This window comes from Saccoglossus kowalevskii, chromosome 17 (assembly GCF_978046115.1).
Source record: "Saccoglossus kowalevskii chromosome 17, keSacKowa6.1, whole genome shotgun sequence".
NCBI classification, from domain to species: Eukaryota; Metazoa; Hemichordata; class Enteropneusta; family Harrimaniidae; genus Saccoglossus; species Saccoglossus kowalevskii.
The window spans coordinates 16,644,941-16,668,529 of NC_140657.1; the positions used below are offsets into that span (position 1 = coordinate 16,644,941).

Consider the following 23,589-nt stretch of genomic DNA (forward strand, 5'->3'; position numbering starts at 1 on the left):
TAAATTCACGGTTTTATCATTTAGATAATGTGTTCTATGCTAAATTTTACATATTCACCGGGTTTTAATTAAGCGCGTTTTCCAGTCAGCGAAATAAGCTAAATTAAAACCCAGTGAATAATTACCCCCTTTACAGTATTTTGTAGGCTCAGAATATGTCATTTAATTTTTAAAAGTTTATGTTAGGGGGTGGGGTTTGTTTTTGCCTTTTTTTTTTGACTTGATGTTTTTTTTTATCTGCATGTCTTTTGATTTTAGATACTTGTATTGGAGTTCATGGGGTGAGACTGCTAAGATTGAGAAATCAGGAATGGATGGTACTCGGAGAAATATACTGGTGGATACCTCGATCACAACTCCTAATGGGTTAACATTAGACAGAACATCAAATATGTTGTATTTTGTGGATACTACTCTTGATGCTATCATGAAAATAGATACTGAAGGACAAAATTTCATGGTAAGGCTGTGATGCAGAAGACATAAACCTGAATTTATTTGAATCATTGGAAGCAAAGACTGTGTTTTGAGATAATTGGTCATAAACTACATGGGAATGTTCATTATGTAAAATGATGAAGCTTTTACAACAATTCCATGGAGCACAATGTTAAAGAAAAATTACATTTTTTGCCAATTTTTAAATCCCCTGATTTTTGAAATAACTGAGAACAAAAAGTACCCTATCATTAACAATATATAATTTTTTTGAACCTATTTCACCATAAGCAGCCTACAATTTAAGATATATTATCTCCGCCATAGGAACCTATGGTAAAAGCACCATTATTGATAATACTGCCAAAATGGCTACTATCCACATATTACCATCATTTTCCGGAAAATTAAGCTGCTGACCCCCCCAACTTTTTAAGTTAATATCCATATATTACAATTTATTGGAAAATGAGTAGATTCTTGGTATTTGAAATCATGAGTAGGCAATCTACCTTAATTCTTTGAACCCCAGAGTGTCAACTCTTGTCAACTTCTACAAATCAAACCTGAATTTATTTTTAAAAATTTTATGTTGATTAGATCCAAAATAAAAAAAAAATAAAAATGGGCAAAATAACCCTCCAAAATTGTTGTTAGTTTTCCTTCAGACAAAAAGGCAAATTTTTGGATTTACCTCTGTACCTGTCGGTCTGTATCTCTTACATACTTAGGTTGATCTCATTCAAACACTATTAATTTAAATTAAGAAATTTAATTTCTTGATGACTTCAAAAGATAATGTAAAAATAAAAAAGATTGGCAACTATATTCATAACTCATTTCAATCAAGAAATGAAAATGCCATTTGATATGTAACACTTGCTTTATCTTTTTTAACAACTAACTTTCTTTTTGTAGTAGTAGTTATCACAACTAATCTTTATTGCTATTAACTGATAGAAACATTGTATTTCTAAGGATGCAATAAAGTTATTATTACACATACATGACACATCCTGCAAGACCATGCACAAGTCCATTAGTTTCACAATCTGAGCGGTTGTAAATCCCAGCAAACAACCAATTTGTTCCCTGATTGGTTGTAAATCCCTAAAACAACCAATTTGTTCCCTGATTGGTTCAATATGCTGGCCAATGAAAAGTCAGTCACTTTGGAAACTTGTTTTTGTAGGTTATTGTTACAGACCGCTTGTACAATCCTTTTTCAATCACCGTATTTGAAGACCAGTTATACTGGACAGATCTGACGCTGGACTCTGTTGAGACAGCTGACAAGTTTACAGGAAAGGATCATACTACTTTAGTTTCTGGGATACCAGGACTCGCGGCAATAACAGTCTACCACAGTATTCTGCAACCTGGAAGTATGTCATTCCTATTATTTCAAACTTTGAATTTTTTATTTATAAGGTTATTGCCGAGTACGGTAAAAGGGTTAAATATTCACTGGATTTTAATTTTCTTATTTTGCTGACTGTAAAATGAGGTGAAATAAAACCCAGTGACTATGTAAAATTGAGCATAGAACACATTATCAAAATGATAAAACTGTGAATTTAAAACCTACTGAATATGCCTGAAATGGTAAATCAGTGAAATTTAAACCCAGTGAAAATTAATCATTTAGTATGCGCACAATCAATACACTATGATTTGACCATTATTACAAACCCGATAGAAAGGCAATACATGCTTGACTTGAATGTGATTAATGGACAATGTTATAGTGATATAGGCATGTAAACGTGCAAACTTAATAAAACTTAATGCAGTGTGAATGAGGGAAAAATTGCAGCTGTACTGTAATACAATAGGTTTATATGTGTTGGTGAACATATGATCTGCTCTCTCTTTGTGAAAATACCTGATATCTTGACTGTATGAATCAATACTACATGCATGTATATTGTTACAGTATGTATATTTTTTGTGATCTTGAACTTACATGCTAAGTATTATGATTGGGAATTTGGTAATATTGTAGGTAGATGCGTCCAGTGTCTTCCATCTGTCTAACTACCTAGATGTATGTAATTGTATTTGAATCTTGCATAATCAGTGACCAATCAGAACTTGTGTTAGATATGCTGATATCCAGTAATTAAGGCATGCTTTAATTGGTCGACAAATCTTGTCAGAGGAAAGCTACTTGAATGCATCTTGCAGATGTAGTTTGAGAAAACATTCACCAGTGTTCGGAATTTGAAATGGACAGAATGTGAAGGGGATGATGGTCACTGGGCTTTAATTTGCATATTTACCAGGTTTTTAATTCATTGGTTTGTGGAATTTATTTTATTATATTTGCATATTCACTTAGTTTTAATTTAGCAAATTTAGCTCTCATCAAAATACTGTAAAATACTTTATTTTTAAATTATTAATTTTTGCCTAATAGACATTTTGGATGTTTTGTATTGAGTTTATTTTCGCTGATTGTTGGCGAGTTGAATGAAAAATATAGAAAAAAAGGTACATTTGTCTGATTTTATATTCACTGAACCATCCCTACTGCAAAAATAGCAAAATTTCAAGTGAAAATAAAGTATTCTACAGTAAGCTGAAAAAAAAGCCTAGCACATAATGAAGCTGTGGATAAACAATTGTTAATTTCAATACTACATATATTTGGTAGGTGTGAACCCCTGTGATTCGCATCCATGTAGTCACATGTGTTTGATTGGACCTGGTGAACAGTTCAGCTGTGCTTGCCCAATACCTTATCAGATGATGAATGATTCAACTACATGTCATGGTGAGTGAACTACTTTCAAATTACAATTATTAATCACCAAAATTTATAAATCGTGTGGCTAAATCAAAGATACACATGATGTTTGTTTTTAATTGGCGAGGTTCAAGTGCATGAATTATATTTGCACATATAAAGTTTGCACATGGCTTGTACCTGCCACCAGCAGTTAATGTTTATTGAAATCTGTACAAAATTGAATGTTAACCTACAATTGATTGGTCTTGTGTCAAATGGATACGTGATGTGCATATTATTCCATTTGTTTAGTAATGAGCATCTACAAATAAGGACATCAAAATTACCGATAATTATTTTATAATAAAAAAAAATAAAGCCCCGTACATCTATGCCCCAAAGTTGGAAGATTTTAGCACGGATGAATTATTTCTTAATACTGTTTCAAATGTTCTTTCATTCGTAGCATTTTTGAAAAATTTATTTTTTATATTCTTGATATGTTTCAGTTCTGTAAGTTTTGTTGTCTTGAATGTTGGACTTTATTCATTCAAAGTTTTTTTTTTGGTACATTCCAAATGAAATTTTATCATATTGTAAAAAAAATACTATGTGACACAGAAACTCAAGTGATCTTTTTTTAACTTGTTCTATTACAGGAGTCCTTACAAGTGAACCGTTCCTTCTGTTCACTACAACTAAGGAGATAAAGCAGGTATCCATGCATGCACCATCTGGGCAGGTTCATCCAGTCACTATACTAAATAGTTTACATAATACCATTGCTATAGATTATCACGTGAAATCCGAAACTGTTTATTTTAGTGATGTTTCTATGGATACTATTAGCAAGGTATACATCCATCACAATAACAGGTAGGAATGTTTTTATTACATCTATACTTGGAATGTAATGACCACGCTCGTGTTTTAGAAACCACGCCCGTGTTTTAGAAACCACGCCCGTGTTTTAGAAACCACCCCCGTGTTTTAGAAACCACCCCCGTGTTTTAGAAACCACCCCCGTGTTTTAGAAACCACGCCCGTGTTTTAGAAACCACGCCCGTGTTTTAGAAACCACGCCCGTGTTTTAGAAACCACGCCCGTGTTTTAGAAACCACGCCCGTGTTTTAGAAACCACGCCCGTGTTTTAGAAACCACGCCCGTGTTTTAGAAACCACGCCCGTGTTTTAGAAACCACGCCAGTGTTTTAGAAACCACGCCAGTGTTTTAGAAACCACGCCCGTGTTTTAGAAACCACGCCCGTGTTTTAGAAACCACGCCCGTGTTTTAGAAACCTCGCCCGTGTTTTAGAAACCTCGCCCATGTTTTAGAAACCTCGCCCATGTTTTAGAAACCACGCCCATGTTTTAGAAACCACGCCCATGTTTTAGAAACCACGCCCATGTTTTAGAAACCACGCCCATGTTTTAGAAACCACGCCCATGTTTTAGAAACCACGCCCATGTTTTAGAAACCACGCCCATGTTTTAGAAACCACGCCCATGTTTTAGAAACCACGCCCATGTTTTAGAAACCACGCCCATGTTTTAGAAACCACGCCCATGTTTTAGAAACCACGCCCATGTTTTAGAAACCACGCCCATGTTTTAGAAACCACGCCCATGTTTTAGAAACCACGCCCATATTTTAGAAACCACGCCCATATTTTAGAAACCACGCCCATTATTTAGAAACCACGCCCATGTTTTAAAAACCACGCCCATGTTTTAAAACCACATTATTTTTTAGAAACGCGCCCATATATTAGAAAATATGCCCATGTTTTAGAAACCATGCCCATGTTTTAGAAACCACGACCATTACTTAGAAACCACGCCCATATTTTAGAAACCACGCCCATATTTTAGAAACCACGCCCATATTTTAGAAACCACGCCCATATTTTAGAAACCACGCCCATATTTTAGAAACCACGCTTATATTTTAAAAACCACACCTGAATTACAATGCTATGTTAAACAATCTTTGAGTTGCATGCAACCTAGATTGTTGTTGTTGAAACTCTACAAGACATAGGTGTAAGAAAGAAGCTTACCACATGTTCAAAATAAGTTATATGTGGATGATACAAAGAACAAATATCTAAGTTTCCTCTATTACTCAGTATTATGTTAACTCGATGTCCTTAACTCAAACAATTCAGTATATCAGAATTCACCAACCTCCAATTACTTTAGGATTGAAATCGGTGCTTATTAATTACTTAATTTGCTTAGATTCGGCAATTTTTTGATAATTCCACAATCAACTTTTTAGGCTCTGCTTTTATCTTAGATGACAGTGAAAGCTGTTCATATAGGTGATTTTCCATCATTGCTAGTCTGTCATCCATCAACAATTGTATTTTTGACTTAGTAAAAACTACAAGCTAGCTCAAATGCTTTGATACTTGATATGCAGTTACTGTTTGTAGTAGCTGTTTTGCATTTGTGTGCCATGAACCATTATCAGCTGTCTAGGTGCTGTTTGCACAAAATATATATTATAATTATTAAATGCAAATTTCCATAAAGGCCCAAGTTAGCAATGTTTTTGTCATTTACAAAGTACCATTAGTTAATCGTATTTGCATCTTTATTACAGTGAGGTTATTTTTAAGGAAGGATTGGATACTGTGGAGGATATCGCCATAGATACGGTGAATGATAACTTGTATTGGACGGATTCTAGTGCTGTGAAAATAGAAGTTGCCAGATTAGATGGCACTGCAAGAAAGACTTTGATTAGTGATGACATCAACGAACCCAGAGGAATTGTGGTTTATCCCAGTAAAGGGTAAGTGACAATTTTTTTAATCTGTGTTTATTCCATATCAAATGTTTTTTGTGACTTCGGTTATGACTGTGCATTACCCATGAATATTCCAAAAATAGGTCTTTCAAATATCATGTTAACAACACACAACTCTCTCCCTCTCACCCTTTCTCCCTCTCCCCTCTTATGTGTGTAAATTAATATGTATAGTGTTAGTAATTTCCAATAATTTTTGGTTATAAATAAGAAATTTTGCAATGAAATGGACCACAAATCACACATGTACTTACAATCGACTACCCTGCAAAAACATGCACTCAACAGCACGAGAAATTTGCATGAATCACATTCTTGTACAAGACATAGATAAACATGGATGGATGAAATTTTATGGAACTAAAAAAGGCACAATTTTGTGATCAGGAAAAATTTTAGAATTATGCAAATCTGTTAAATAATAAGGTGGTTGAATTTTCAGAGTAGGCACAATTTTGAATTTTTTTTCAGTACTTTTAATTTTTGATGAAATAGATCTTTCATTGCTCATGAATTGTTTTTTTTTTTTCTGTGTAGTTTATTGTTTTTCTCTGATTGGGGAAGCCATGCAAAGATAGAGAAAACCACTATGGATGGAGCTATAAGGGAGAAACTTGTGACCACACATTTAATATGGCCAAATGGTCTGTGTTTAGACTTAACAGAAGATAGACTCTATTGGACAGATGCTCATACAAACACAATTGGTGAGTCCGCTCATTTGGAATCAACCTTGCTTGAAATATTTAATTTATTCAATTATTTGTATTTGCTCTGCAAAAATGGGGAGCTGTTCATATAGGTGTCTGACATTTGTTTGTCAGCTATCAACAGTTAAATTTTCTACTTGAAAACTACTAACTCAAAAGTTTTGATACTTGATATGTAGAGTGGCTTCTGAGATTTTCTCATTTTTTGTTAAAAATGCTATTTCCACCATCTTTTTGAAAACTACCAGCTTAATTTGATTTGTAGATACATTTGATAAACCTTTGAAATTTGTAATTGTATGACATCTGTAATTACCATGGCAATGACCTTATAAAACTTGCGTGGTTGTGGAAAATTTGTCCATACCAAATAGCTAATATATCATCGTACAAGACATTTTGTTTTAAGGAAGAGACTCTACAACAAAACTGTAATATATTGACAAGTTTGTGGCTTAACGTAAAAAGAACCAGTCCGTACTATTCAAAATGGTGGAACACTCTTACTGTTTATTAGCATTGAACTCTGGGTAATTAGACCAATGATGTAATCATCCTCAAATAGAACCTTCAAAACATTACAAAAACATCAAAGCTGATTACGGGTGATTGTGGCGACTTTCTATTTAACCAAATGCTTTTGACAACTGTTGTAACTGCAAGTTTTGCCTTAGTTGTGATTCAATGTCAATGCCAATAAATATTTTGCGCATGTCAAATGTTAGACCCCAATAAAGACATACAAATGACCTCAGAGATCAGTGGTTTCTTTCGTCAAAATAATACTTCAATAATACTTCAATGATTCAGGATGCATTTCTAATAGAGCAAATATTGTTTTGATTCAGTATGAGTGACTTTATTCTCAACATTTTTTTTTTATTATTTTAATTTTAGAAACTGTGAGATTGGATGGTGGAGACAGAAAAGTGATTGTGACCAACATACCCCACCCATTCTCTGTTGCCATTCTTGAAAACAAGGTATACTGGGTGGATTTGGAAAGTAGTAAGTATTGCTTACAATTAATGCACAGAAATTGAATTGAAATCCACACAGCAAGAATTGTCGGTGCGAGTAGCAGTAAGTTTGAAATGGTACTGGATGTACTACACATGTACTACAATGGTACTCCATCTAGATTTGAAATAGCACTAGTTCCGATTGCAAAGTTTACACATACAAGGAGCATTGTTACCAGAGTCAATGACACACATGGGGTAATAGTCGCGTAATTCACCAATTGTTAGTCCCAGTTTGAAAATTGGGACTTGTTTTGACCTTTGTGTGTTCGTGTGTGCGACCTGTATCTTAGACATACCTGGACCAATCAAACTTCACACATACATCATACATAATATTAAACATATGCACATCAATTTGTTTCACGATCTGATTCAAGATGGCCGACTTGTGGCCATTTTGTTTTAATTAATGCTGTTTCAGAGCAATAATTCTCAATATGGAAAATTACCCAATCAGATACAAGATGTCAATCATTTTAATGTTAAACAATCATCATAGTCGAGCATCAGCTTCTGGATCCATGTCTCTGACATGTTTATGTTCCAACTATATTACTCTAAAACAAAACTATATGTTTTACATTTGATAACTAACAGGGTCTGCACCATGCATTGCTTGTTAATTTAAGTGTTACTTGCATTCTGGAGTTTCATCTTGATTAAGCTGTTCTGCCACCTGCTTGAACCAATTGTATTCATGTTGTCTCAGACCAGTACATATCATAGAGTACATTAGCACACACATTCATAACATGAAAATGCAAGTATTAATATTGTTCAATATTTTTCAGGCAATATTTTGTATGCTGATAAAAAAACTGGAGATAATGTTGAAGTCTTGTTATCTGATGTAAAAGATGTCATTGATATTTCTGTTGTTGGGTTACAATCATTGCACCAAGCAGATCAAACTGGTAAGTATAAAACCAACCACCTCTCATTGTGTTGATATTTGTCTAATGTTTTTGTCGCTTTAAATTTGGTAAACTAGGTTTTACTTAAACTTGGGAATAAATTATAAATCTAAACCTAAACAAAAAAGTTGGTCTATGGTTGATAAAAAGGCTTTTTAAAATCATTTTAAAATTAAAGACTATTATTATACATGTGTATCTTTAACGCCATAAGTAACAGTGTGTCGTAATTTTGCGGTATTGCACTAGGTTTTTGCATCCTACCATTATAAGGAAATGCGAATTTCAAATATGGAACGATTACATGTGCAAGTGTCCTCTAATAATAAAAACAAACATAGCTGCTCCAGGGTTTGACCGGACGCCACACAAAGAAGTTCACTAAATCTGTTCTAAACTTTTTGGATTTTGGCATTTCCTTGATGTATCCTTCTGAGGAAAAGATGTATAATAATAAGGTTATAACAAGGATACCGGAACGTATGCACTTGGAGAGAATGCGATCGCGTCTACCTCCACTGCGCATCAGTCGATACTCTCGCTGTACTGTTTTCGTGCATACTTTTCGGTATCCTCGCAACAGCCTTGTATTACTCCTCACTTACTAGGTATATTATAATATTTTATTGGCAAAAAATGAAGGATATTTTCACTGTAGCTCTAAAAATGCAAGACAGAAAAGTGTATGGTGACGCGTGATGGACATTGTTATTTCATATGATTTACATTATGTCAGTTAAAATAATTCCTAATCAATTGGACATCACAAAACGTACAGTACAGTTCTCGCGGAAGTTTTGGCTTCACTTCAGCTTCACCTTCGCTTCAGCATCGCATCATTATGGCATTGTTATGGCTTCAGCATCGCTTCAATGTCGCGACATTAAAAAGTTAGGCGGTTATCGCTTCGCTTCATTGTGGCCTCATTATGGCGACAATGTGGCATCAGCATCGCTTCATCAAACAAAGAAGTACTCTACTCATTTCCCCCAAACCTCTTGACCGCTTCCGTTTTTGACCGGTCAATTTCCGTTTTATTTTCGACCGTGCAACAATTCGGACTACTAAAAATTTTCTGGTTTTCATAGATCACGGTTACTAGTTTAGTAACCGTGCATAGATGTTGAACAACCGTCAAAAGTTCAAATACTTTTTGTTTTAACTATCTATAATTATATGCACGCAATCTGACCCTTTGACCTAGATTTGGCTGGGATTGAATATTTTATTTTAGACAATATTCCGAGGTGACGCACTGCTACAAAATGTATTCAACAGAAGTACAACATGGTTGTCTGGGTTTCTTTTCCTGATTGTGTTGAGTTTACGATTTGTATAATTATTGTTGTTTCCCCCAAGCAGAAGACAAGCCGAAGGACCATGAAGCTAAATAGAATTCCCACGCATGGACGTGGACTGAGTGAAAGAAAATATTTCTAAGGCTAAAATAAAAATGACCTACTATTACACCTCTTTGTGTATTTGTCAATTTTGTATATATTTGGTATGACCGTATGATCGTAAATACCTCGAAAAATCTCGTCTTTCGTTAATAATTTCATTTGTTTGAAATGTCTACCGACAGTAATTTGTTTCTCCAAACGGTCCCGACGTCCGTCATTCAACACAATCAGCATTTATTTATCGCAATTCATGGGGATCATGTCCCGTAATTTGCGGGCTGTAAAACCAAATAATTAAACAAGTACTATTTATTGTATTTTTGTTTTACCTCGCGAAACTACAACAGAGCGTAGAGTTGTCGCGGTTAAATAGTCGCCTTGAAATCGATGGAACTTCAACTACTAGTATCCATTTCTCACCTTGAAATAAAAAAATCGAAGAGCATCGGGGGATATATTATTAACCAGTCTTACGAATCGCTAGCTTTATTTTATTCGAATTTATAAAATTCACGAGTTTTCGACATTTGTTGGCAACTTCCGCGCTAAAATGGTTGAAAATGTGGGTGTGGTTTTCTCGCAAAGTCCTGTTGATAATACGGACTAATATGGTTCTGTGACCCAGGTCGTGCTCCGATCAGGTGACTCTCAGCCAATCAATGATGTTGTAACAAAACATATTTAACGCAAATTGAAGGGTCGTCGTACCATCCAATCTCCATCGTCGATTCACAAAGTTTTTTTTTGTGTGCTGTGACAGGCTTCGCAATTATTCACTGGAAAACATCGGTATATTTTGACAAATGGATGGGATTTTACCTCAGTTCAAAAAAAAGAAAAAGAAAAAAAAACAGGGCTGAGATACAAATCAGTTTTGCAAGTTGGGAAATAAGGTAAACCAGACTGGGGTCGATGATTTTCAGTATCGAAGGACTTCCGTGTGAATCATGATTTTCAAATTGTTCATCGGCTGGTGACCAAATATTTACGCCACACGAAATGGACACTTTTTTTTTTCTGAAGCCCAATAAATTATTTCTGCATGTCAAGTGCTATTCGATTTTTTACAGGGCATGTGGCTCGTTTTCATTCGAAAATATGTTTGTGAGAATACTTTTAAAGTACGTATAGATCGAGCTCAGATCACTGATCGTGACTCAATTTTGAGAATTGGTTGTCAAATTTTACCAGACTGACGCCACCACAACCATCCAATCATATGTTGGAAATGTGCGCACTTGTTTTGGAACTTTGTATCAAGATGACTGGCGACGACGCCGACGCACCAGTCGGCGTACGTGTGTGTTGCATGTTTTAGTAGTCCGGGCATGGGGTAGGACTCGGCTAAAACTAAACGAAACACAGAAAAATACCACCGAAATGAGGAATCTGAATCTGCTCTTCTAGCAGCAAATAAAATGAGCGAAAAAAGGTAAATTTTATAACAAGAACAGTTTCACTTCGTATACAGCAAATTGTGTTGTATCAGAACGACGATTGCATCGTGTGATTTGAATTTATCACGATTTTCCTCCCAGTCAATATGAAACTCGTCACCTTGCCGATTGTAATGTACTTCGCAAAGTTTTTGGTGCCCAATACTCGCAACACAAAAATAATTAAACAAGATATCTTTTTAAAATGTCATAAATACTCTTGATCATATTATTTTATTCGCCTTGAATTTCAAATCGATTACATATCGAACTTCTGTACATGTTTTTGTCTACTGCCCTTCTGCGTGCAAATAATGAGGTCATACTCATGTCACAATAAGTTGAAGCTGATGCCATGTTGATGCCATGAGACTGCGAAGCTGAGGCCACGATGATGCCACAAAATAGCGAGGCGAACACAGCTTCAATTTTCAATGACGCGAAGCTGATGCCACAATGATGCGATGCTGAGGCGACAATGAAGCCATGCGTAGGCGACAATGATGCCACAAAAGCCAAAGCTTCCGCGAGAACTGTACTGTACTTGATACTTAAAAAAGTATGATTAGGGAATCTAAAAATAAGTGAGGTTTTGCTATATGCAAAAGATGCAAAATACATTGAATATGCAACAACATAGCAAAAATAACCCATGATTAACACTAAACAGATTCTTTCACAGACCTCCTCAATGTGCATTTGTTTATTTCTTGTCTTGATTATTACTTTCAGTATGGACCTGGCTATTTTTGCAAACTTCGTTCTCATTGAATCAAAGAAATGTTGTTTATATTCACTCGTTTGTCTTGCAATTTTGTTACCATGTAACCTTTTGTGTGACTTCATTGCTTACAACATCAGCTACCCTTGTAAGTCTTTGATGATGGTAGTATTTGTATTTTTATAAACTTATCCCAACAGGTATAATAGGTTGTGGTCCAACCTATGGAGGATGCAGTTATTTATGTTTACCCAACCCTCTTGGTTTTAGCTGTGCATGTCCTGATGACTGGCATTTGACAACGGACGAAAAAACATGTACAGGTGAGAAGAGATTCTGTAGTTATTGTATTCCTGAAAACTGTATAATTATGTCGAGATGATATTTACTTTACAATGCCAATTATTATAATGTCAAAGAAGGTTCAAAAGTTCTTGGCCAACTACCACAACCCAAGCTATTTTAGCAGTAAATATTGCACATTCTGTTGTAATTATAATTTCTTGATCTGTTTTTGTAGTTCACTGCTTCGGTTGTTGGGTGCGGCACACAGCCTTGGTTGTTGGGTGCGGCACACAGCCTTGGTTGGTGGGTGCAGCTCGCAGCCTAGGTTGGTGGGTGCGGCTCGCAGCCTAGGTTGATGGGTGCGGCACACAACCTAGGTTGGTGGGTGCAGCTCGCAGCCTAGGTTGGTGGGTGCAGCTCGCAGCCTAGGTTGGTGGATGCGGCTCGCAGCCTAGGTTGGTGGATGCGGCTCGCAGCCTAGGTTGGTGGATGCGGCCTAGGTTGGTGGGTGCGGCGCGCAGCCTCGGTTGGTGGGTGCGGCGCGCAGCCTAAACTGATTTTGCTAATAACCTGGTATTTAAATGATTTCTTCATAATTTCTAGCAATGTTTGGTAAATTTTATTTTATTCACCAGCATTATCAACCTGTGCACCAGATAAGTTCCGATGTGAAAATGGACATTGTTTATCTATTTATTGGCTTTGTGATGAAGAATTTGATTGTGAAGATGGCTCAGATGAAACACCAGAAGCCTGTAATAGAAGGAGTAAGTGTACATTAACAATGCTTTCAATATTTTGTATACTGACCGACTCGTGCATGCAGTTGAGATGGTACATGGAATCAAGAGTTATTTTGCGATACCTACATCATATTAGAGGATAGTCTGCATGAATAGTTTGACCAACTGTAGTTTTTTAGCTCCGCTGTCGACTTTGTCGAGCGGAGCTTATCATATGAGTGATTCGACTTCTTCTTGAAAACTACAAGCCTGAATGCTTTGATACTTGGTGTATATGTACCTTGGGTAGACCTCTCTTAGGTTTGTTCATTTCATGCTTTGATATTACATATATAAGTACTACATGTGAGCCTCTCTCAGATTTGTTCATTTCGTGATGATATCTTCAATTCTCTAATTTTGGTGAATATTTTTGTCATTTTTGGTAAAAAGTGATATTTTCGACGACTTGTTGAAAACCAATAGTTCAATTGCTTTGATATTACATATATAAGTACTACATGTAGACCTCTCTCAGATTTGTTCATTTTGCAATGATATCTTTAATTTTCTAATTTTGATGAATATTTTTGTCATTTTTGGTAAAAAGTGATATTTTCGACTTCTTGTTAAAAACTGTAAGTCCGATTGCTTTGATACTATACATATTGTTCATTTTCTAATGTCTTCAGTTCTTTAATTGAAATGTGCATTGCTAACAGCGGAGCTATCTCAGCCGATAGACTGCTTGTTTTCAGTACTGAGCCATATTGAAAGTCCTGCCTGTGGGAACTGTCAGAAAGCTGCAAAAAAAAAACCTGATCTTCGTGATCAACTATACACTACATTTCGTTTATGACCAATTTTCACATGTTATGCCAACTCTGTTTTGGCACATGCCTGAGAGGCACCTTCAATCAGATGTATGCATGTTAGAAAGAAAAATATGCAATCTCTTGGTGCATAGGAGTATGTTTACACTGAGCTCGCAATACCATACAATTAGGACAATGCAATTAAAAATTACCAGGATTGTTTACAAATGACACAAACATCAGATATTACTCATTTATGCTCAATCTTCTCTGTGCAATCATGAATCTAGCACTGCCTAATTATAGTCTACTAACAAGACAATGTTGTTCCGAACAACCGATGAGACTGCGCCTTTGCAGTGCCATGGTATGATTAATTTTTATCTGTAATTTTCTTTTGTAACCTTTAACCTCCTTCAGTAGGTTGTTATGAGTTGATAAAATACTAAATAAATATATGTTGAGCATCTGTGTAATTTCTCTGCATTCTGTCAATAGGAGAACATAACTGCATTGGAAAAGAGTTTATTTGTGAAAACCAGATATGTATCAGAGAATCCTTGGTTTGTGATGGTTTTCAGGATTGTGGTGATGGCTCTGATGAGATAGACTGTGGTGAGTCTTAACAATTTCTGTAATGTTTGCTTCCAAGTCATCTTTACTCATCTGAAAAGTCTATAGACTATTTATTTAAGTCTCATTAAAACAGAGCAGTACTTGAAAAAATTTAAAAATCCAATTTATAGAAAATATATACCGGGTATGCAAACTCAGAATTAGTGATCATAATTTAATGATAGAGAAAGGTTGTTATACTCGAACAAAAACAAAAGCTGATGATAGAATGTGTGAAAGGTGTGGTACTCATAAAGTTGAGGATGAATTTCGCTTTCTGATTGATTGTTCACAACACAAAGAAGCAAGAATGAGGTTATTTCAATCAGCACAAACCTCAAATGTTGATAACGAAGCAAAGTTTGTATATATTATGGGCAACATACATATATAACTGGCAGTTTATATTAACGAAAGTGCCATTTTCAGAACCAGTGTCAACAGTACATTTATTTTCATCTATTGTTATTTTTGTTTTTTTTAGAATAGTATTTGACTATATTCTATTCAAAATGAATGTCAATAAAGTTATTATTATTATTATTATAACAGCATACATTCTCTGCTTAGGAAATAGATGTTGTCACACATATGGTAGCAAAGACCTGGAACTCAAGTTATTTATTCTTTTTATTTTTATGGTGTGGTTTTCTATTAAATCTAGTGTATGAAAGAACAAGTTGCAGCAATGAGGAATTTCTGTGTGATGAATATCATTGCTTAAGTCTAGACAAGATTTGTGATAGAATAGAAGACTGTCTTGATGGAACAGACGAACAAGAATGTGGTAAGATATTTTCCATATTACATGCACTTGTACCATTTTAATAGAAGCCGCAGCTTCTAATACAGATTTTACAGTAACTGTGATCTGGAAAGCCACATGTTCAGTTACGTTTTCAAACTACTTGTTCAGTGGTGTTGAATGTTTCAGGACAGGTGGGAATTTGCAAGCAAATTTGCTGACCAATGCGTTATTGTAATTGCTGTGCGACTGGTTTGTTTTTAGATATGATAGTTACCTGCCCCAGTGGTCATTACCAATGTTCAACTGGGCAATGTATCTCTAGTTACTGGGTGTGTGATGATGAAGAAGACTGCCCAGAAGGGGATGACGAACTTGACTGTAGTAAGTCTTGCCTCTTAATTCTGTTACAAAGTGATGTTATCAATTAATGACCAAATAAGGGCATTAGTGCCAGAGCACAGTAGATCATTCTCTGGATGCATAAGGTGCAGTACCTTAGTTGTCTTTCAGGTTGACTTTGTCACCATACATAATATATATGGACAGAGGTACATTACTTGGGGTTTGCAACGTGCATACCGTAGTACTGTATGGTGACATCATGCCAAGATCCCATTCAAGTCTCATCTCGTAGATATAGCGAGACTGATGCTACGACCTTCTGACATGACACAGGCGATATACGCGCACCCTTGTACGTGTATAGCTTTCTAATTGGACACTAATCGTTGTTACTCGTCCCTCGCATAGCGTTACCATCAGTATCTTGAAGTATGAAATACATTGACACACGAAGGCGATCTCACCTCAACAATACAAATAATAATAATAAAGATAATTTATTGCATCCTTAGAAATACAGTGTTTCCATCAGTTTATAGCAACAAAAGTAAGATATTAAATAACAAAATAACTATAGCAAATAATAAATGATAGATTTTAGTGTTTTTGTTAAGTATCTTTCTCGTTTCTCATTAAGAACGAGCTGTGTATAAATTCTCCAACAAGTTTGATTACATTTGTGTTAGAATTTGTCATTAAGTATGTAAATTTCTGTTGGTCAGTTTTTGTTTCATCAGGAAACTGTATATTTGAGAATATATCCATTCGCAGTGTGTGATATTTTGGGCATTTGATGAGGAGATGCATTTCATCTTCTATGTCTGCTAAAGTACATTGTTTACAAATCCTGTTTTCCAAAGAAATTTTAGGTTGGGTATGTCTACCCTTTTCTATTGCTAGGCTGTGATTACTTGTTCGGAATCTAGAGACAGAAATTCTATGTTTTAGATTCAGTATAATTAAGTAACTTTCAAAGTTGTAGTTTGTTTTGAATTGAGTATATGTTCTCAACTTAGGTTTATCCATAATTGTCTCCTTCCAGAATTCAATATATTTTTGTTTAATATTGTTTCCTATTCTCTTTATATTTTGTTTTGTTGCATTCAATTTGTCATTGATATTCTTTATATCTAATGTGTTATCTTCCTTATTTAACTCTTTGTAAATTGACATAATCCATGGGAGTTTGCAGTTTATCTGTTCATGGTATGCCTGTTTTGTTAAATTACATTCTGGAAGTTCTTTGATCCGTGCCAAATACTTTATAAGATTTATTTTGAGGTCTACTAGTAATGGTAGTTCACCTATTTCTGCTCTACAAGCTAGATTTGATGAAAATTTATTCAATCCAAGCATTCTTTTACTAAATTTCAGATGGGTTTTCTCGATTGGTGTAATGTCCCATTTATTATTTTCTTGAATTTCGAAGCCCCATACATCTGATCCATACAATAGTATTGGTCTTATACATGTTTTGAATAGGTGTAACATTGTTTTGCAGTCAGTTTCTTTTGGCACAGAAGTCATCATTGCATATAAAGCTTTTGTGGCTTTGTCTGCCAAATTATTTCTTGTGTCGCTGAATTTACCATTCGACTGTAATGATACCCCAAGGTAGTTGTATGAAAATACACAACTAATATTTTGACCTTGATATGTAAATTTTTCAGTATTTCTCAAGTATCCTCTTTTAAATATTACAATTTTACTTTTTGACATATTCACTTGGAGTTTCCAATTTTGGCAATATTTCTCCAAATTATTGATTGATCTCTGTAGACCTTTATTTGTTTCTGATATTAAAACTAGATCATCTGCATAAAACAGTGAGCTAATTTTGATGTTATTAAGTTGAACTTGATCTTTGTCATTGTTTTGTATTGGACTATTTAAGTCATTGACGTATAGATTGAAAAGCATTGGACTCGTAACACATCCCTGTCTTACACCTGTGATAGTTTCAAATATCGGAGATATCTTATCACCGAAACGAATGCATGCCTTTGTATTCTGGTACATATTTTGAATTAATTTGTAGATATTTCCAGTAATACCATTATTTAGCAGTTTATAGAATAATCCTTCTCTCCACACTTTGTCAAACGCTTTTTTAAAATCGATGAAGCAAGTATAAATTTTTTTGTTTTCTTTCAGATATTTATGAACTATTGTTTTTAAGACAAAAATGTGATCAGTTGTCCGGTACCCTTTTCTGAATCCTGCCTGATTGTTGTTTACGATATTCTTGCTTTCTATGAATTGGCATAGCCTAATATTTATTATTGTGCAAAATGTTTTGCCTATACAACTTGAAACTGCGACTCCCCTGTAATTATCTGGTTCAGATCTGTCTCCTTTTTTATAAATATGAGAAATTATACTGATATTCCATATATCTGGGTAAATAGCAGAATGTAATATATTATTAAATAATTTTTTCAGAGGTTTAATTAAATAATCTGAGCTGTCTTTCATTAATTCAGGGCAATACCCATCATATCCTGCTGCCTTTCTGGGTTTAAGTTTACTAATTGCTATTTGTATTTCTTTATCTGTTATTTCTTTGTTTAGTATGCATGAATTATTTATGTGTTCTATATTTTCTGTTGATTTAATTGTAGATGTCAAGTCATTTGGTAAATTTGTGTTTAAATTGTCGTTATTTAATTGTTTATAATATTTGATCCATTCTTCTGGTGAAATTGGGTTTGACCTATTTTTGTTTGAATCCCTAAGTTGGTTGATCAATTTCCAAAACTGTTGAGAATTTGCATTTTTTAAGTTTGCCAATGAATTTTGTTCTTGTAATCTCTTTTTCCTAACTAATTTCTTATATTTTTTTTTCTTGGCATAAAATATTTCTCTAACTTTAGCATCAAATGGGTACTTACTGAGTAAGCGTGCTGTGTTGGAGAGGTCCTTTTTAAGAATTACACATTCTCTATCATACCATTTCCTCCTATATTTTAGTTCAGTTTTCCTTTTATTAATGCTTCTTTTTCTTTTGAAAACCTGACTAGCGGAATTGTCAATTAATTTGTTAAAATCATTCACTGCCTCATTTATTCCATTTTTATCCATAGCATAACTATTATTTAAGAAGCATTTGATCTGTTCCTGACTTGTTTTAGATGCTAATCTATCTTGATATTCAAATACTGATAGTTTGTCCCATATCCAGCTTCTGGGTTCATTGTTTAAATAATTATTGTCACTTGTCTCTGTTCGAATAATATCATTCACTGTAATTAGACAAGATATTTGGCAGTGATCAGATGTACATGTAAAGTCATGTACCTTGAAATATTTAATATTTTGAATTAGATCAGGGGATGCTATTGCATAATCTACTGTGCTCGCACCATTATAGTGATAACAGGTATAACTGCCTTTAGAATCCCCAGGTAAACGCCCATTCAATATTACAAGACCAGTACTTTTACACATTTCTATTAAAGATCTACCATGACTATTGACAGATGAATCACTATTGTTTCGTACTGACGTAATGTTATTTTCCTCATATAAATATGAAAATGGTATAAATGGGTTATTGTCATTGCCTATATGATCAGGGAGATCATATGATGTCCAAATACTTCTTAACTGAATTACAAACTAAACTTGTACATAGCTACATCAGACCATTAGTAACTGTCTAGGGAGTAACTGACCTCAGTTACACGTTTTACGGCTTCTATCCGTCTTAACGTAGATAAAAACGATTTTGGGTCCATCTCCGTCGAGCGCTAACCATGAACTGACTTTTCTGTCTAAATCTTCCAGAAAAAGAATGTATATCGGAGCGTGAAATAGTATAGCCACTAGAGGGCGTAAATACAAAAAGTCGAACGTACGATAAAAATACAATATAACTAAACGACGGCTACAGACGGTTTGTAACAAAACAATAAAACATGTATTGCCACATTCATAGTGAAAAAATGTAATACATCGAAAATGTACAGAAAATATAGTTATCGTAATCTATCATATCGTGTGCAGCTTTTTTGATCCACCTGGACCTCCAAGTATCCTAGTTACCTTGGGCATGCATATTCGCATTTTTCTGAGTTGGAACGCTTATGCAAGAGCGAGATTGAAACAGGATCTTGGTATCATGTCATGTACCTTTTAAAGGTTAAGAACCAGAAGACAGATGAACATACACCTCTAGTATTCATTTCACACTGTTGTGTTCTGTATCACTTAAAATTTAGAGCATGTACTGGTAGCAGTGTATGGGAAATCACACAGCATGTTTATATCCTATGTACTGAAGGACCTACTAATAGCTCTTACTCCAGATAGCACCAGTCACCAAAAGCTTGGGTCTGATCGTAAAAGAATGATCGAGGGTCACAAACTTGCACAAACATTAAGTGCTTACTGTACTTGAACCTATCAGATCATGCTGATTTGGCATATGGCGATTCTCTAGTCTAGTTACTAACCATGCTTTGTGCCCAGTCCTGCCTTATGACTAGAGTTATTTATGTATTGTAAATAAATGTGTTAAGCGTCACTATTCTTGAATTTTGCATCATCAATCAGATGTCTATAATCACTATCAATTGTCATTGCATCATGGTGGCATTACAGAATTTTCATCTGTCCTCGTGGCTTGACAAGTTTTGCGTTTCAGAAATTGTTATTATACTAAAACATGTCGTCCATATTATGCACTTGGTTCAGTCATTGTTTGGAGGTTCAATACCTGTCCCTGTAATGTTAGCTGAACCCAAACTGAATCTATATTTCTTGCACAATATCAAACTCTTATCCGAATAGTGCGAGTAGTTGGAAGTGACTGAAAGCAGATCTTTCTGAACATTAATCATTTTATGTTTGCAATAGTGGCAGGTACATGCAATGAGAAGATGTTCACTTGTCTAAATGGTATGTGTATATTCAAGGAATGGAGATGTGATTATGATGATGACTGTGGTGATAATAGTGATGAAGAAAAGTGTGGTAAGTGGCATGCATTGCATCTAGATCCTATTACTTTGTAATGCGTCATTTCTGATTAAATGTTTATGAACAGCAACACCAATCAGGTCGACATCTAGTGCATGTCTTGTATATGCACTAGATAGCATGATCTTATTGGTAGACAAATCCCATCAGAGGAAAAAAAAGTTGTTTTGTTTAACTTGTACATCCCTGCCAGTCTAGAAGCTTCTCTATTAGATCTATACATACCAGCTAGTCTCTTCTCTGTTAATCCCATACATCCCTGCTAATATCTGGTCCTGAACCCCATATTATATAATGTATCCACCAACAGTAAATCCTTGATTTCTCAATTACTACTGTAACAGTTCATATTTGTATGTCTATAGCCAGTCATTGAGCAGTTTAGAGTTGTATATATTATATAAATTTTGTGTTTTCAGTTTACGTCTCCGAATGTGATGATAATGAGTTTAACTGTACAAATGGTGAATGTCTGCCCTCTCATTGGCATTGTGATGGGGAAGTGGATTGCCAAGATTCCTCAGATGAATTACATTGTGGTAAGATTAATTTGATCTAATTCACTAAACTGTTTGAGTGAAAGTGTATTTTTGTCACCTTTCACAAAATAAAAACCACATAATTTTTTGTCTTTTTCCCCAAAAATGTTGGTCAAGACCAGTAGCGTATAAGGCCAGACTTTTATTATCCCTTGTTTCGCGAACCGGCCAAATGAACAGGAGCCGAAAATGAAATAAAAATAAAATGTTATTTCAGCATAATTTCTCGCGCCCACTGACTTGTAAGTGCAAAAAATTGCTAAAAAAAACTTATCTTCATTTTTTTTCTGCTCGCTGCATAACAAATCCAAATTGCATTTTTGCGGGAGTATCATGATCAAAGTACCAAAGTCTTGCGCAGATGAGAAACAAGGTTATACATGGAATAAAATTTTATTTCATTTCTTCTCTCCAATCAATGATCTCACTTACAATTCTTTGAGAATCACACAAATCTAATGGAAAAAAATAATTAATTTTATTTTTTTATTTCCGCCCTCCTCAAAAAAATTGCCTTATAAAAACTCGAGAAACAAGGAATAAAAAACGTCTGGCCTAAGAAATTAAGTCCATGTGTTACAAAATTACCAAGAAAAAAGAAATGCATAAAAATTGGCAAAATAATACTGTAAATTTGAGCGAGAATGATTTTGTACTCAAAGTTGAGCATGGTGATTCCATGCATGGCGATATTAACTGGAGTTAAAGTTGAATTTACTGTCATCAATATATTGCTCTGAACACCAATATAACAACATTGCAAGTTTAGTTAGCTATGAGAGTTTCAAGAGTGTTGCATGATTGGAACTGGTTAGTCAAAACATCTGTTGTGAGGATGTGCCTTTCGGCTAAATGCGAGCAATTACGTGCATTATGACGAGCACCAGAGACTGTACATCCTGACATTTCATACTTACGGTACATATATTTTATTTGGATAAATTTGCCATTTATATAGAAATTTATAAAATTGAATGAAGTAAATTGAACATGTATGAAACAATATAGCGATGCCAGTAAGATACTGTAGCTATATATATAGTTTAATTACACTGTAATTAAACGTCATTCTTATATAAGATTGCATCTAATTGAGTTGAATGAAATTGTAATTAAATTGCATTTCTATATAGGATTGAGTTGATTTAATTGAGTTCATTGAAACTATTGATAAACTTCAATTGATACATGTGTTTATCTTAAAAATCTTTGCTGTCGCTTCATTGACATTTTCTATGAGTTTATATTTTTCAAAATACGAGGTTTTAAACTAAAAACAACGTATACTTATTATCGTCAGATTAACAGTGACCATGAAAGAAACTTGAATGTGTCCAGACAAAGTATTTCATGAATTATTTACCAATGTGTTGTGGTTTTAGTTGGGGCAATGTGACTAAAACTGAAATTAAAATTCAGCACACTACTTTTTAAAACTAGTTACTTGAATAAAACTTACAAACACATTCAATTTACCAGACTATTGAACAACTAGGAAAAGTGAAAAAAAAATCTTCAAATATCACCAGCATATAAATGTGTAATTTTTTTTTTTGCAGAAAAAGTAATTTTTTACCTTTAATTGAGTAACACGTTACAGAATGCAGATACAGGCTTGAAAAGCTTGAAGTCTGGCGATTCCAAAAATATATACTTTCCTGGGGTTGTTGTTGTCATTTAGTCACAATTAGAAAATGAAAACAAGTATGCAAATAATAGGAACGCTACCTCAATAGGATTGCAAATCATGGTTTAGTGGTTGCATATCTTTGTTGGTTTGATGTCATAGGTATGATCAATATTTATTTCAGAATTAAAACTGTGTGCAGAAGATGAAGTAATGTGTGCTGATACACTGGCATGTATTCCCAAGCAGTGGCATTGTGATGGTGTACCTGATTGCCATGATAGTTCTGATGAAAAAGTTAACTGTACAACTGCAGGTAAGCTATGCAGTCCGTTAATTTTAATAGTCACCATCACTTGTAAGTTAAGCCCTGAGGGACATTGTCAACTTTTGACACCATCCACGAAATATTTCTGTACAGTCTACTTCTGATACCATTCTATCAAAAACTAAAAGCCAACGTCCCTGTTTTGTTGAAACACAACAGTCCAATCCTCGGGGGCGGACATCGGACCGAAAGCTCTAAGGAAACACTACTTTGGGATGGTAATTGTTGAGACTCCCTTGAACAGTGTAACAAGATTAGCCCTACGTGTGTAAACATATATGAATTTGGTTGTTCACGATTACTTCAAAGTTGAGTTTGTGTTGTTAGTCCCCGTTCGGACGCAGTCCGAAAACGGGGACTTATGTTTTGCCCTGTGTGCGTCCGTCCGTCCGTGCG

General features: G+C 34.8%; 1 protein-coding gene across 1 annotated transcript in view; it reads left to right on the forward strand.

Moving 5' to 3' along the window:
* The window catches only part of LOC100368629 (low-density lipoprotein receptor-related protein 2-like), a 69,118-nt gene that overhangs the window by 26,807 nt on the left and 18,722 nt on the right, over positions 1 to 23,589 (forward strand). Inside the window, exons 24-39 of the mRNA XM_085491904.1 lie at positions 259 to 460; positions 1,631 to 1,823; positions 3,095 to 3,214; positions 3,829 to 4,045; positions 5,777 to 5,968; positions 6,521 to 6,690; positions 7,591 to 7,701; positions 8,510 to 8,632; positions 12,393 to 12,515; positions 13,113 to 13,244; positions 14,513 to 14,629; positions 15,294 to 15,416; positions 15,639 to 15,758; positions 20,577 to 20,693; positions 21,119 to 21,238; positions 23,050 to 23,181. Coding sequence (XP_085348030.1) covers positions 259 to 460; positions 1,631 to 1,823; positions 3,095 to 3,214; positions 3,829 to 4,045; positions 5,777 to 5,968; positions 6,521 to 6,690; positions 7,591 to 7,701; positions 8,510 to 8,632; positions 12,393 to 12,515; positions 13,113 to 13,244; positions 14,513 to 14,629; positions 15,294 to 15,416; positions 15,639 to 15,758; positions 20,577 to 20,693; positions 21,119 to 21,238; positions 23,050 to 23,181 — 2,312 coding nt within the window. The remainder of the gene's footprint in view (positions 1 to 258; positions 461 to 1,630; positions 1,824 to 3,094; positions 3,215 to 3,828; positions 4,046 to 5,776; positions 5,969 to 6,520; positions 6,691 to 7,590; positions 7,702 to 8,509; positions 8,633 to 12,392; positions 12,516 to 13,112; positions 13,245 to 14,512; positions 14,630 to 15,293; positions 15,417 to 15,638; positions 15,759 to 20,576; positions 20,694 to 21,118; positions 21,239 to 23,049; positions 23,182 to 23,589) is intronic.